Source organism: Mauremys mutica, chromosome 21, assembly GCF_020497125.1.
Source record: "Mauremys mutica isolate MM-2020 ecotype Southern chromosome 21, ASM2049712v1, whole genome shotgun sequence".
NCBI classification, from domain to species: Eukaryota; Metazoa; Chordata; order Testudines; family Geoemydidae; genus Mauremys; species Mauremys mutica.
In genome coordinates this window covers 12,298,758-12,313,948 of record NC_059092.1, presented here as the reverse complement: position 1 = coordinate 12,313,948, position 15,191 = coordinate 12,298,758, and the positions used below count along the sequence as shown (strand labels likewise).

At 48.6% G+C, this 15,191-nt stretch overlaps 1 protein-coding gene across 4 annotated transcripts; it reads right to left on the bottom strand.

Moving 5' to 3' along the window:
* Nucleotides 1–15,068, bottom strand: LOC123354426 (migration and invasion inhibitory protein). 4 transcript variants are annotated; one of them, XM_044996501.1, is made up of 11 exons: nt 14,170–14,247; nt 12,719–12,773; nt 9,485–9,675; nt 8,310–8,774; nt 7,582–7,684; nt 6,813–6,924; nt 5,489–5,553; nt 4,933–5,062; nt 4,428–4,524; nt 1,543–1,650; nt 1–1,235 (listed from the first exon to the last, which is right to left on the bottom strand). In XM_044996501.1, exons 1-11 carry the CDS (start codon nt 14,230–14,232, stop codon nt 1,095–1,097), a joined length of 1,530 nt encoding a protein of 509 aa, XP_044852436.1. In that variant the 5' UTR covers nt 14,233–14,247; the 3' UTR covers nt 1–1,094. The 4 variants fall into 4 exon arrangements, with proteins under 4 accessions (XP_044852436.1, XP_044852439.1, XP_044852438.1 ...); XM_044996503.1 differs by lacking the exons at nt 12,719–12,773; nt 14,170–14,247 and adding exons at nt 14,521–14,613; nt 15,005–15,068 and having other exon boundaries at nt 5–1,235; XM_044996504.1 differs by lacking the exons at nt 12,719–12,773; nt 14,170–14,247 and adding an exon at nt 14,321–14,343 and having other exon boundaries at nt 4–1,235.
* Nucleotides 15,069–15,191: the final 123 nt, after the last annotated feature.

Here is a 15,191-nt window from a genome sequence, read left to right as displayed (position 1 = left end):
CTGCGGGCACCGCGTTGGGAACCCCTGGTATATACTATACTGACTATACCAAAAATACTTGTAAGTAAATCGTAGCCTTACTTATGAGTTAAGAAGGCTTGACTACAAGCCTATTCCTATGATAGAACTCTACATTCCAGGTGTTATACTAGAAGATATAAAACTCCTTTCTTTATTTCCTAAAGAGAAAATAAAACCACACCACATTACACACCTCAAACAACTCTCACACATTATTTCAATGCAATCAAAAACCTCCATGAGCATGTCTTCAAAATGCCTTCCCACCAGCCTTTTACAGTCAGAGGGAAACATGATGTCAGCACATTCTAAGGCATTTTGTGGCTTTGTGATTCATAAAACATCTCTTTTTTTGACAATGGTTTCTTCCCCGCCACAGATCTATGCTGAACATGACCCACCAAATCGTCTGTCCAAAGATAATGCACAAAAACAAACATGTTTTTTCTTATTGGAACTAAGTCAGTGTCATTCTTCTTTAATGTAAGAATTAATCATGTTCCAAACCTCCTGGAAGCATGAAACTGAGCATCTTTGCACAACTCATGCTGTGCCATGTAGCTCACAGTCTGAACTCCTTGTCCAGAAAGTCAGAATTCTTGGTTTGATGAGTCAACTGTATCGTTTTTATGAGCTGGGTGAATGAACGCTCTGTACGTGTCTATTGCAATATACCCGATGGCTGTTCTATTACAGGGAGCAGGACTAGTCATTCTGTTTTCTTAAACCTACCAGATACGTCTTACAGCAACTTACCACGTACACTCAGTTTACACCCCTGGGTGGGAAAGTACAACGCGTGCACACAACTGCGGTGATTGTATGTACAACGGGCCGGTTAGAGGCCCAAACTGGCCAACTGCAAGCAATTTCAGCTATTGTCTAATCGCAACTTGCGCAATTCCAATACGCACGGGCACGTGGATTTTTGCGAGGGCGTTTGCACTTGCAGAGCTCGGAAAAAATCCCTCCTCTAAAGGTTCACTTTTAGGCAAACGCCATCATTTTTACTCACTCCCAGTATCCCCCTGGGTAATCAGGTCAGCAGCTGATACGGTTGAGACAGTAGGACTTTAATTAGGAGTTGCTCTGGAGCGTAGTGGCTTGTCTGGAGCTCTCTGCTGAGAAGCATTGCTAAGTCTGAACTGAGCTGAGCGGGACAGGGTTAGGAGCTGGTCCGTTCTGGTTCCTCCGGACATTCGGGACGCCAAGGTCTAGAACCCAAACAAAGACTCGATCAACCTACAAAACCAAAAATCCCACATCCCCCATCTCGTCACAGCGCAGAGAACCTTATGACACACTGTTGGTCTCCCAGCTCCATTAACCCTTTCACTGCAGCACAGCGGCAGCATCGTTCCCTGGCCATCCCACTGGAAGGCAGATGCTTCCCAGCTTCATACCCAGTACACAGGGAAACAGAGCCCGATGCACTCTACGTCTCTTGCTCAGCTGTCAGTGAATTACCATCCTGGGCCCCCGAAAACAGGGCAAGTGCAACTCAGAAAAGCCTGTCCTTACCAGGTGAGAACGGTCAGTGGGTTTTTGCTGCAGTGAAGTTCGCAGATCCAAACCGCTAAGCGTGGGGCTGCTGGAGGGGACGACGTTTTCCCAACCGGCCAGGCAGTGCTGCGGGGAGAGGTCTGCCTGTGAATGCCTTCTTTGGTAGTGTACATGCCCCCAGAAAAGCAACAGCTCAGTCTCTCCAAAAGGGGGCTCTGAGAGACTGTTGAGTTCATTTCTTTAAGAGCTTTATATGGTCACAAAGAGGGACCGATGAGAACTTCACAGAGGCTCTAAGGTGCAAAGCTACCTCACTTCCCCCATGTGTCCTCTTCACTGGCTTCCAGCCATTTCCAAAAGCAGGTTCAAAAAAATAATAATGGAACAATTGGACTTTTTAAAATTTTAACTAAATACACATTTTCTTTTAAAAAATTAAAGCTAATTAAAATTAAATTTGAAATTATGACAAATTTATGTTTAGGCCTAACCTTACTATATACTAATAAAGTCTTTTACAATAAATACAAGTAATACAATTCATGCAGGACATGTTGGCTGCAGAAATTTTAACTAAAGTCAAAGCCCTGAACTGGTGGAAGTTTCTGGCTAAGCGCTTGGAGCCAGAATTTGTTGAAACGGTAAACTAGCTTTTAACTGCAGTAGCCTATTCTGCAGGTGGAAAGAGAATTTTCTTCAGTTCAGTTTATTCAATTAGTTCAGTTCAAAGTTGAAAAACTCACTAGGAGTTGGAAAAGCAGGCAAGTTTTTTCCCCACCCTCTTTTCCAATCTGTGGACAAAAATTAGGTGTGAGAGGATTAAATCTACTAGTTCTAAAATCTTGAAGGATATGGTGACCAGACACAATCTGTTGAATTCATTAATACAGATAGTGCTTCCTTTGATTAATAAACCAGTTAGTTTTAAACACAAAACATTTTGATGACCTCACTTTGTGTTTTCTTGTGTATCCAGCACACTTACGGCAGTTTTATTTAACTAATTAAAAAAATATATAAAAACCTTTAAAATGCTGGTTTGCGGCATTTTTAATTGTATTTCAATTTCCATCCAAATGCAGCTTATGACCCAAAACAATTAAAAAATGACTCGTCTACTAAAGAAGAAATGCATCATTCTCTAACATAATAAAGCGTCATAAAATCCATCATTTTCTAACAATAAAACAGTTGTAAAAGAATCTGAATAAATGAATGTTAGGCTATAGAATTTCTTAAATAAATGCATATAAATATAGTGTGTCCTCCTGGTTAGCAAAAAGAAGTACCAAGCAATCACAACCAACCTTTCTGTATGAAAATAAGTAAAAAGTACAAATGCAAACAAGATTAAAATTGATTATTTAAATCAAGAGTTTCTATTTGCTGTTTGAAATCAAACTTAAAACCAATGATTGTCAAATCACATGTGGTTGCAATGACAGACAAGGTGGGTGAGATAACACCTCACCTTCCTTATCTCTCTACTAATCTGGGACTCTCGCAGCTACAGCTACACTGCATAAAACACGGAGTAACACATAGTTGCAAGATTTGTCACATCAGCTTCCTGAGCATTCTGAACTCAATGCACCGGGCCTGCATTTACCTCCAGACAGAATTTTGGCTGGAGCTGTGCAAATAACTGGTTGCCTCCCTAAGAAACTACTTTGCTAGTTTTTCAGTGAATCAACAAGCCAAAAGAATATTTGTTTCAGGTCGAAGTAAATGTTTTGCTTGACCCAAAACATAATGTTTTGTTCCAATTTCAAAAGGGTTTCTGGTTTTGTTTTTTTTTAAATCAAATGGAAGGAAACTTCAAATAAAAAAGTTGTTTTGAAGTGAAAAAAAGTCAAAACGTTTCCTTTGGAAAAACTGTCAAAACTAAATGTTTCTATTTGTCTGGAAAACAATATTTTACAGGTTGAGTTTTTTGACCTAAACAATTTGGCGAAATTGACACGATTTCACAAAATGTTTCAGTCAACTTAAATCTGCAGTTTTCAATGACAAAAGTTTCAAGGCCAGATCCGCCTCTCTGGAGCTCTTTGCTCTCCGAGCCACCGAGGGTACGTCTACATAGCAACTAGACACCCGTGGCTGGCCTGTGCCAGCCAGCTTGGGCTTGTGGGGCTTGCACTTGCAGGGCTGTTTCACTGCTGTGTCGACGTCAGGGCTTGGGCCCGGGCTCTAGAATCTTGCAGGGTGGGAGGGTCCCAGATCTTGGGCTCCAACCTGAGCCCCGAAGTCTACACAGCTGTGAAACAACCCCGCAGCCCGAGCCTCGGGAGCCTGAACCAGCTGGCACGGGCCAGCTGCGGGTTATTCTTTTGCTGTGTAGACATACACCTTGTCTATATAAACACCTGCCTCCTCTGCTTCGGCCCACACTCTATCCATTCATCCTGCTTGTCTCCTTTTACCGCACGCTGCGGTTCGCTGCATTTTACCAGCCAAACTGTTTATTTGCAGTTGCGAGCAGTGACAACAACAGCCTGTTTTTCTCTCTCTGCTGCATTCTTTTGCCCTGTCTGTCTGCAGGAGAGCCACTGTACCCAACTCTGCAGGCATCTGCTCTCAGTGTCAAGCATTTGGACACACGCCGTGTATGCAGAGGGTTATATAAATTATATTGTGTTACAGACGGGCATGGGCCGCAGAATTTGCACCTAAGCTTGGCTCTTCCTGGCTGCCACAATGATCGGACCAGTCTTCAAAGCCTCGTTCTGAATTTCCCCCCAGTTTGGGGGTGTTCAGCTCTGGGATCTTAGCCGAGACCCATGCCTGGCATTAACACATCAAGGCTCTTGGTTCTCTTGTTTTCCTAACATGCTACTATTATCATTCACCAGGTGAGGATGCAGCCACCTGCATAACATTCAAATGGGAAGGTGGAAACTTACCGAGGGTAAAGCCAGATCGTCTGCCGGTTCAAAGCTCTTCCTGCGATGGATTTTGTGCTTATAGGCCGGCAGAAGGGTGGACCTGGGAATGCTGACCCTGCAACCAAACAGAAGGAGTAACTGCGCAGGTCCTCCAGAAGAGACATCGCAGCACAGAAGACATCTGCACTCCTCCTGCCACACCGGGAGTGTTAGGGCCTCATCCAATGCATACTGAAGTCAATGGGCTCTGGATAAGGGACTTGTGTCTACACCCAGACTCTGGACTAAATTCAGCCCCGAGGTAAGAGGGTACATCTCCCATTGACTTCATATGGGAGCTACTCCTGCTTACATCATAGCTGAATTTGGCCCTTTTGCATTTCAAAGCCCAGAGCTCCTTCTCCCTTAAGACAGCAACTTTGTAAGGAGACATCTTAAAGAGACCTCCTCCCCCATGCTTAGCTGGCTCTTTGTCACAGGAAGCCATCAGGGTAGACACTCGGGCTACTAGCACTGTACAGACCTGACGTAGGCTGGTTCCTCCAGTGTCTCCGGAGGCCGTCGGGCTCTCGGGGTCTTACACACGGGGCAGGCAGACTGGGAATCCACAGGGACGGTAAACAGGCGCCTGTTTAATCGATAGCAATAAACACCTGTCAGGCAGAGGAGAGAGCGTTACTTCATTCATAGCCTGTGGCACTCTTCTTCCCCAATGCACCGTACACACCACACAGAACCAAACCCCGCTGTTCTCCCAGAGTACTTTTTACACAGTTATTTCCCTCCCATTCAACTGTTTCCTGAAAACAGATGCAGATTTAGCTGAACTTCCTCAACTTACAGCATGGTCAGTCAGGTCAATTACAGAGAACCCTGGAGAAACAGAGATTCTCTTTCGTGTCATCAGCTCAGGGTCTCCTGCCTCTTTGGAGTGGGAAGTGGGGGCTGGAGAGGGGCTGAACTGTGAATTCTTCTTGCATCCCTTCTGAGAGGCTTAAGGCTGGGGTTTTCCAAAAAGAAAGCCACAGAGCACAGCTGCCCGTGCCTAGAAACTAGATCTGGAAGGCATCTTATCTTACACTGATGGGAACTGGAATCCAAGTCTGTGTCTTGCTCAGGAGCCAAGAAATCCGCTGCCTCTGGCCTGAGGAAACAAAGATTCAGTCACAGCTGTGCACTCTGGAGCCAGTGATGGGAACAATCAATATCCCCCAGAGGGGGTCTCTTGCTGTCCAGACCTCCCTTTAGACTGGCGTGGTGGGGAAAGCACTCGTCTCACTTTACACTTGCACCAAGAAACCGAAGGGCTATTCACAGAGCAAAATGTCCATCTCTGGACAGAGGACAGACCTGCTGCATTAGCATATACAGTAAAAGCTCTGCTATCCGGCACTTTATCAAGTGGAAATCTCTAGAAACTGGCATTTCTGAAGCTCCATTAAAAGTCTGGTTGATGAGGAGCTAGTAGGCTCCCTACCCGGCTCTGTGTGGCTCCCCAGAAGTGGTGACATGACCCTGCTGCTCTTAGGTGGTTCATAGGGGCTCCGTGTGCTGCCCCAGCCCTGTGCGCTGGCTCCAGAGCACCCATTGGCCAGGAATCACAGCCAGTGGAAACTGCAGGGGCAGAGGAAGCATGCAGAGCCGCCTGGCTGCGCCTCCGCCTAAGAGCAGCAGGGACATGCCGCTGCTTGCTGGGAGCTGCCCGAGATGAGTGCCGCCCGGATCCGGCACCCAGCACCCCCTCCCACACCCCAACCCTAAGCTCCCCCAAACTCCTCCCACAGCCCACGCCCCGCACCCCACCCCCTCCCATGCCCCAACCCTGAGCCCCCTTCCAAACCCAAATCTTCCCAGAGTCCCGCACCCCAACCCCCAGTCCTGAGCCACCTCCCACACCCAAACTCCTCCCAGCGCCCCACATCCCAACCCCCAGCCCTGAGCCCCTGCCACACCCAAACTCCTCCCAGAGCATGCGCTCCACACCCCTTCCCACACCCAACTCTGAGCCTCCTCCCACACCCAAACTCCCTCCCCTCCGTTGGTAAGTACAACTCTTAGTTAACCGGAATTTTTGACTTACCGGCACCCCCAATTCCCCGATGCTGGATAACAAAAAGCTTTTACTGTACTTGATGACACAAACTAATTCAGAAACCCATTTCAATCGCTCCCAGATGTTCCTGGTTTCTTGGCCATGCAGGAATGATACCATTCACCCTCTGTACGTGACACTATTTCAGTAGCAAACAGCTGCTCCCCAGAAAGAGAGCAAACGCTCGGTGACCCGCTGATGGGCTGGATGAGCCATCCTCACAGTCTCCTGCTCCTCAGAGGAGGTGGCAAACCCCCCACCAGTTCTTCCCTTGTTCCTGGCGCCCACTGCCACCTCAGTCCCCATCTTACCCCAGGTCTTCCTCATGGACACACGCTTCCTTGTTCACCTGCCGGAACTCCCTGAGCTCAGAGAAGTACTGCTCAGACTTCTCTGACAACGACGAGTCCGTCTCCAGCAGCCCTGGGAACGCGAAGCAGAGAAGGCAATTCAAAGCTGGAACTGCATCCGAGACAGGTGCCCTGGGAAAGCTCACGTGAAGCTGTCAGCTAACCAGGGTGCCGAGTGCCAAAGAGGGCGACTGATCAGACCAGCAGACACAAAGGGAGCAGCGTGGCCAAGCAGACACTGCCTCGGTCGAAGGAGAGACCCCAGCAGCGCCACAGACCCGGAGGGGCCTGTGACTTCCGTGACTCTGAACAGCTAGTGCAAAAAGCCTTGAAATGATCTCCCCTCCTCGTTTCCTTTGTTCCTCTCCTGCTCCTCTGGGCCCCCCCTCGAATTCTCTCAGCCCCACAGCAGCTGCATGGATTCCTGGCCAGTCTCCTCACTGCCGTCCCAGGAAAGCACAGGTCATCTCTGCACTGACCGAGGAACCGGGTCTGGCTTGGCAAAACTGCAGCTCTTGTGCGGAGAACACTGGCCAACTGGCAGCCTTGTCAGTGGTACCGAGGCAACAGCTCACTATGCCCTGGTCCCACAGCGCACGCCGTCTCCAGCCGCGGGCCTGCACCTCGGTCTGTACCCTTCGCCATACAGGAGGGGAGTTGTGATTTTAGCCCCTCCGTCAACCAGATCACCCCCATAACACCACAGATGTGCGGTGGGGCTAGGACTCGCCTGCAATCCAGTCGTAGCCCAAGAAAGGACGCGCTGACCAGCTATCGGCGGGGATGGTGTATTCCTCAGGGTCCGACAGAAAAGTCACTCGGCCAGCTTCCTTCTGGGGCGAAAAGAGTTCACAGCTCACTAGAGACTCCTTATGCGGCTACACGGACGCTGCGCTCCTCAAAGGGGACCTATTTTCTAGCTGTAGAAAGGGGGGCAGCTGTGGTCTAAGGAACTGGGCTCTGGTCTCAGCTGTACCAGCAATTCACTGCCTGGCTTTGGGCGGATCTCTCACCCCTCTCTGCACAACGGAGCCACGTGGCCAAGGCCACGCAGCAAGTCAGTGGCAGAGCCGCAATCAGCACGCAGGGCTTGCCGACTTCCAGCTCCGCGCTGACAATGCTACCCCGGGCTGCCCTGAGCTGCCTAGCAGGATGCCGGAAACAACTGGTGCCGGATGTATACTCTGTGCTTCTGGAGACAAGCTGCGCAATGGGGGTATCCCACGAGGCCCTCTGCGGGCAGTCAGTAGCCGCGCTGCCTGTCCCGAATGTGCGTGGTGAGGGCAGCAATGGGGTGAGGGAGGGGGGCTCGGCTCTCATTCCACAGAGAAGGGGGAAGAGGGTGGGTGAGATGCCAGGGGCCCTCAGCTACTAGGAATGGAACAATCTGGACCCGGATATTTATTTCCCCTCCACCTGGCTTGAGCTGCTCAGGCCGATGCTCATCTTGCTTTTTACCTTGGCTTCTTTGCCCCCAGGTGTCAGCAGGATTGATTTGGGAGTCCTGGAGTCTCTAATGGCCGTTTGCCGCCGGCCACTCCCTTCCGCTGGAGTCCTGCCCAGCGCCATCTCTGCCTCAGCCCGTGGCCTGCCCCTCTCCTGGGCACCGTGGAGCATGGTGGATTGCTTTCTGCTCTCTCTGTCTTCCACAGGGCTGGATTCTTCCTCAGGGCTTCTCAGGGCGCTGCCGTCTCTGGAGGTTACTCTGGTGCTGGAAGCTGCCGGTGTGAAGCTTCGTTCTGCCCTGAGGGAACCCGGATGCGCCCCCACCCTGCGGTGCAGCACACCCCTCCCCTCCCCGCCGCACGCTGCGGGTTTCAATGGCGAACGAAGGGCTGCCCTGGCTGTGCTGGCTCCGGGTTCCACAGACACTAGCGTCACGGGGTCCGTCGCATCCTTCGTCACACGGACTTGGTTCTCCTTCTGTAACGAGCACAGAGACCCACACGTCACCACTCAGAGAATTAGCTCTTCGATAACTCAGCCTCCTACCGTTCTACGCATCCCCACCCTGCCGTGCGCCAGTCATACGGTGGCTGCTGGAGAGAGAAGGGAAAAGGCCTCGTACTGGGCTTGAGCCACCACTGATCACTCTACGGAGTGGGTGTGAACAGGCTACATCCAGGCCTCTTCGCCCACATGCGAAAATCACTGCAATGGGTGACCTCTGAGGTGGTGGGGGATTAAAGGACAATGGTCCAGGATACCCCTCCTCGCACCTCAGCTAGTGATATGTGTGTAACAGACGCTGCCCTAGCCGAGAGGCAGAGCCTTTGCTAGACGGACGGAGCTCAGACCATGGGATTGCTTATTTCTCCAGCAGACTCCACAGCCACTGGATTGCACCACGAGTCTCATGCACATGCACCTCATCTACCCGGCAACTCTCTCTGCAGCATTGCTGTCTGTCACTGCGATGCCCACTTGCTTCCCCACCCTGTGCCTGGTGGATCTCAGCATTTCTAGCCCCGAGCCTCTGGGTACTGCAGGTTTGAAAAACGCCTTTTACATTAGGAAATCTCAGTTCCAGGCATGGAACAGTTAGAGAGGAAAATGCATTTCTGCTACAGCATCATTGCCCCTTTGCATCACTCTTATCTAGCCAGCCCAGCCCGGCTCAGCTCAGCACATACCCCTCTCTTAGGAACAGGGACAGCTCTCTCTGCAGGAGTTGTTCTTCTGGAAAGAGAGGATGCTGACAGTGGCTTGCGAGGAAGTCTTTTCTTGATCTCTTCCTGCTTCGCCTTGAGCCTTTCCAGAAGGTCTTGGTTTGCATGACGCAGCCTCTCCAGTTGCTCCGACTCCATCTTCTGCATGACGGTCCCTGTAGGGCCAGAGAAAGGTGGGCTGCATAACTGTGAGCACTCCACAAAGGAACAGAAAGGGAGGAGCCATTGAGTTACAAATTGAGGGGAATCCTCTCTAGAGACAAGTGCTGGAGGGTCTTCTGACAGTTGGAGTTTTTATCAGATCCCCTGAGAAAGGAATCAGTCTCAAAAGTCTCCACGCTTTACGCACTCTAAGAACAAGCATCATTTTTCATTTTTCTTCCTCATGGGACGTTATCAAGTAATTTAGGCCCCAAATCTGAGTGCTCTTAAAAAGAGAGATTATAAAACCTAACAGGGGAAATAAACCACCACGATTTAAAAACAAAAACAGAATAATAGGACTGGAAGGGACCTTGAGAGTCCAGTCCCCTGCACTCATGGCAGGGCTAAGTATTATCTATATCATCCCTGGCAGGTGTTTTTTAAGAGCAGGTTAGACAAACTCCAATGATGGAGATTCCACAATTTCCCTAGGCAATTTATTCCAGTGCTTAACCACCCTGACAGTTAGGAAGTTTTTCCTAATGTCCAACCTAAACCCCCCTTGCTGCAATTTAAGCCCATTGCTTCTTGTCCTATTCTCAGAGGTTAAGAAGAACAATTTTTCTCCCTCCTCCTTGTAACACCCTTTTATGTACTAGAAAATTGTTCTCATGTCCCCTCTCAGTCTTCTCTTTTCCAGGCTAAAGAAACCCAATTTTTTTCAATCTTTCCTCCTAGGTCATGTTTTCTAGACCTTTAGTCATTTTTGTTGCTCTTCTCTGGACTTTTGCCAATTTGTCCACATCTTTCCTGAAATGTGGACACAATACCCCAGTTGAAGCCTAATCAGCGCGGAGCAGAATGGAAGAATTACTTCTCGTGTCTTGCTTACAGCACTCCTGCTAATACATCCCAGAATGATGTTAGCTTTTTTTTTGCAACAGTGTTACACTGTTGACTCATATTTAGCTAGTGGTCCACTATGACCCCCAGATCCCTTTTCGCAGTGCTCCTTCCTCGACAGTCATTTCCCATTGTGTATGTGTGCAACTGATTGTTCCTTCCGAAGTGGAGCACTTTGCATTTGTTCTTATTGAACTTCATCCTATTTACTTCAGACCCTCTCTCCAGTTTGTCCAGATCATTTTGAAGTTCAATCCTATCCTCCAAAGCACTTGCAACCCCTCCCAGCTTGGTATCATCTGCAAACTTTATAAGTGTACTCTCTGTGCCATTGTCTAAATCACTGATGAAGATATTGAACAGAACCAGACCCAGAACTGATCCCTGCAGGACCCCACTCATTATGCCCTTCCAGCATGACTGTGAACCACTGATGATTACTCTCTGGGAACGGTTTTCCAACCAGGTTTGCACCCACCTTATAGTAGCTCCACCTAGGTTGCATTTCTCTAGTTTGTTTACAAGAAGGTCATGTGAAACAGTATCAAAAGAAACAAATATTTAAATGAAATTGGGTTTAAATAACCCTGCACTGAACATGAGAATGTGAAAACCTGCTATATTAATTAGCCTAAACTTAGGCACCAAACCCCATACCCTGATTTGTAGAGGGGTGGAGCACCTGTAACTCTGGTTGATAACTTTGGCCTAGGGTTTTAAATTACTTTTTGGTTTAATCATAGCTATTTTAGTAATTCCTAGAAATGTACACATTCAAAGCATCGTGCACACAGTAATTAATCCATAGCAGACCCTGGAGAAGTATGTAGGTCACTATTGTCACCCACGTTTTACAGACGAGCTAACTAGAACACAAAGAGGGGAAATGACTTTCCCAAAGCCAGAGTGTGAATGAGTGACTCAGACACGGCAAGTGTACTGACAGCCAATCCTATGCCTCAGCCTCTGCACCACGCTGCCTCTCTCGTTGGTAATACCGGTAGAGGGAGTTAAAACAACAAACACTTGTGTTGACAGGACGACGCCACAAGCCAGGGAAAAGGGATTTTATAAAGGAAAGAATCATAGAAATGTAGGACCTCGAGAGGTCATTAGTCCAGTCCTCTGCACTAAGGCAGGACTAAGTATCATCATTCTAGACCATCCCTGACAGGTGTGTGTCTAACATGTTCTTTAAAACCTCCAATGACACACACGCCACAATGTCCCCAGGTAATCTGTTCCAGGGCTTACCTACCCTTACAGTTAGGAAACATTTCCTAATGTCCAACCTAGATAGCCCTTGCTGCAATTTAAGTCTTAGCTTGTCCTCAGTGGATAAGGAGAACAATTTATAACCCTCCTCTTTATAACGAGCTTTGACTGTTATTATGTGCCTGTCAGTCTTTTCCCCAGACTAAACAAACCCACTTTTTTAATCTTTCCTCGTAGGTCATGGTTTTTTATACCTTTCATCATTTTCGTAGCTCTCCAATTTGTCCATATCTTTCCTGAAGTGAGGTGCCCAGAACTGGACACGGTACCCCAACTGAGGCCATGCCAGTGCTGAGTAGAGAGGAATTACTACTTCTCAGCTCTGGCTTACAACACTCCTGCTAATACAGCCCAGAACGACGTTCGCTTTTTTTTGCGAGTGTATAACATACAGTATAGTGTATACCATGTTAAGGTTGTGAGCCACTCCCCCAGATCCTTCCTAGGCAGTCATTTCCCATTTTGTATTTGTGCAGTTGATTACTTCTTCCTAAGCACAGTATTGTGCATTTGTCCTTATTGAACTCTACCCTATTTATTTCTGACCATTTCTCCAGTTTATCAAGATCATTTTGAATTCTAATCTTGTCCTTCAAAGTGCTTGCAATCCCTCTCAGCTTGGGGTCATCTGCAAATGTTATAAGTTCACTCTCCACTCCATTACTCAAGTCATTAATGAAAATATCAAATAGTACCAGACCACGGACAGATCCCTGCACGGCCCTACATATTATGCCCTTCCAATTTGATGGTGAACCAATCAATAAAAAAAACTGAGTGTGGCTTTCCAACCAGTTGTGCATCCACCGTACAGTAGGCTCTCTTTCCCCAGTCTGCTGATGAGAAGATCATGTAAGACAATATGAGAAGCCTTACCAAAGTTGAGATATACCACATCTACTGCTTCCCCACATCCACAAGGCTTGTTGTACTGTCAAAGAAGGATATTAGGTTGGTTTGACATCATTTGTTCTTGACAAATCCATGGTGAGTGTTACTTATCACTTTATCTTCTAGGTGCTTACAAATTGATTGTTTATTTGCTCCAATTATCTTTCTGGATACCAAAGTTAAGCTGATTGGTATATAATTTCCCGGGTTGTCCTGATTCCCCTTTCTAAATATACGTACTATATTTGTCCTTTTCCAGTCCTCTGGAATCTCTCTTGTCCTCCATGAGTTCCCAAAAATAATCACTAATTGCTCAGAGATCTCTTCAGTTAATTCCTTAAGTATTCTAAGACGTATTTCATCAGTCCCAGCCAGGGGCCCGAATCAAAAGAGCAGCCATCAAAGACAGTGTCAGGACTTCGACGGCAGCTCAATTAGCCGCCGGTGCCTTCAGTGGTACGTCAGCGGAGGGTCCTTAGGGGCGCGGGGCCCGATTCAGGGGAATCGCCCTAAAGCCGGCCCTGGTCCCAGCCTACCTGAAGACATCTAACTTGCCTAAGTCATTCTTAACTTCTTCGTTCCCTATTTTAGCCTCAGATCCTACCTCATTTAGATTGATGTTCACTATGTTAGTCTGATCACTGCTAATCTTTTTGGTGAAAACTGAAACAAAAAAGTGGCATTTAAGACTCTTTGGACATCGTTGCGTTTTCTGCTATTGTCCTTCCCTCTTCATTAAGTATTGGACTTGCCCTGTCCATGGTCTTCCTCTTGCATTCATAGAATGTTTTCCTGCAACCCTTTCATGCTTCTGGGCATGTATATATTTATATATGAATAAAAATGTCATCCTTCATAATCTGACCTAGTTCATTGGGATGGTTTGCTCTTGTGCGCCTTTAATAATGTCTTTGAAAAACTAACAACTCTCCTGAATACTTTTTTCCACTTAGCCTTGCATGCCACAGGATCTTATCTGCCAACTCTCTGAGTTTGCTAAAGTCTGCCTTTTTGAAGTCCATTATCTTTATTTTGCTGTTTCCCCTTCTGCCACTTCTAAGAATCATGAACTCAATCATTTCATGATCACTTTCAACCAAGCTGCCTTTCACCTTTAAATTCTCAACCAGTTCCTTCCTATGCGTCAGCATCAAATCCAGAATAGCCTCTCCACTAGTTGCTTTCTCCATCTTCTGTAGTAAAAAGTGGTCTCCAATGCATTCACGAACTTGCTGGATAACCTGTGCCCTGCTGCATCATTTTCCCAACAGACCTCCGGGTAGCTGAATCCCTCCCATCACCACAAAATCATGTGCTTTGGATGATTTTGTTAGTTATTTAAGGAAAGCCTCATCCGCCTCTTCTCTCTGGTTAGGTGGCCTGTCAAAGACCCTGATCATGACAGCACCCACGGTTTTTACCCTTTCTATCCTTACCCAAAGACTTTCAACAGGTCTGCCTCCCACTTTTCTTTCAACCTCAGTACACATCTTTGCCATCCGAGGCAACTCCTCTTTTCCCCGCCTGTCCTTCCTGAACAGGCTGTAGATAACATGTATCCATTGGCTAAGATGGATTTTCTCCTACCTTTACAATTCTATAGCACCCTTTGTCCCAAAGCACCTTGTATAAATCAGATCTGATTTGTTTACACGTGCCTGTTGCCCTGGCAGCTGGACACATGACTCAGATCAAACCCCCGTGCACACAGCACGCCTGGGTGAAGAGGACACAATTGAAACAACCGCACACAACATAAGTCACGGCAGCGAGGGGAGAGGCCCTACCATCCATGCAGAAGTGTATGGCCTTGGGGCACCCCGCGGGTTACACGCAGGTCTGAGCTGCTCTTCACACGGTGTTTCTCCGGCTCTGATCACCTGGGGAGCGAAGCCGCAGAGCTCTTTAATGTCCACACTGAGCTGGGCAGAGACCGGGCTGCAATGTCACCCGAAAGACCCAGCCCGCGGGGGGGGGGGGGTCTTTGCGCCTCCCCTGTAAGAGAGCAGAGGGATCCTTTCCCAGCTCAGGGGGGGCCTGGCCGGGCACGTCCCCCACGGGTCAGGGGGAGGCTCCCGGGCCGCATGGGGCAGCAGCTGCGGGGCTGAGTCGGACACGGGGGCGATGGGGCTTTGAAGCCTCCGTGCCCAGAATTATGGGTCACAGCACCCCCCCCCCAGGCTCTGCTCCAGCCCCAGCGACCCCCGACAACCCCGGCGCCTCCCTGCTCCCCCCCAGGGCCGGGGATTCCCCAGCCCCGCACGCACTCACCCTCCAGTCGCTTTCTGGTTTGTAGCAAAAAAGCCCCCCCCCAGCCGCCTGCTGATTGGCCAGGGCGCCCGTCCCCAGCATGCAACGCCCCAACGGCCCGGAACTCAGTTTAAAGGGCCAGATCTCCCCCCCCCCCCCGCCAGCTGGCAGGGAACACGTGGGCGGCTGGCTCACGTGTCCGGTGCTT

Bases quoted from the DNA above. Each gene is read 5' to 3' on its own strand.
- LOC123354426 (XM_044996501.1), bottom strand. From the start codon at position 14,232: ATGGCAAAGATGTGTACTGAGGTTGAAAGAAAAGTGGGAGGCAGACCT. The intron at 12,774-14,169 runs GTAAGGATAGAA...CTTCTTTGACAG, and splicing joins GACCTGTTGAAAGTCTTTGG to TACAACAAGCCTTGTGGATG. The intron at 5,554-6,812 runs GTAAGATGGGGA...TTGTTTCCTCAG, and splicing joins GTCCATGAGGAAGACCTGGG to GCCAGAGGCAGCGGATTTCT.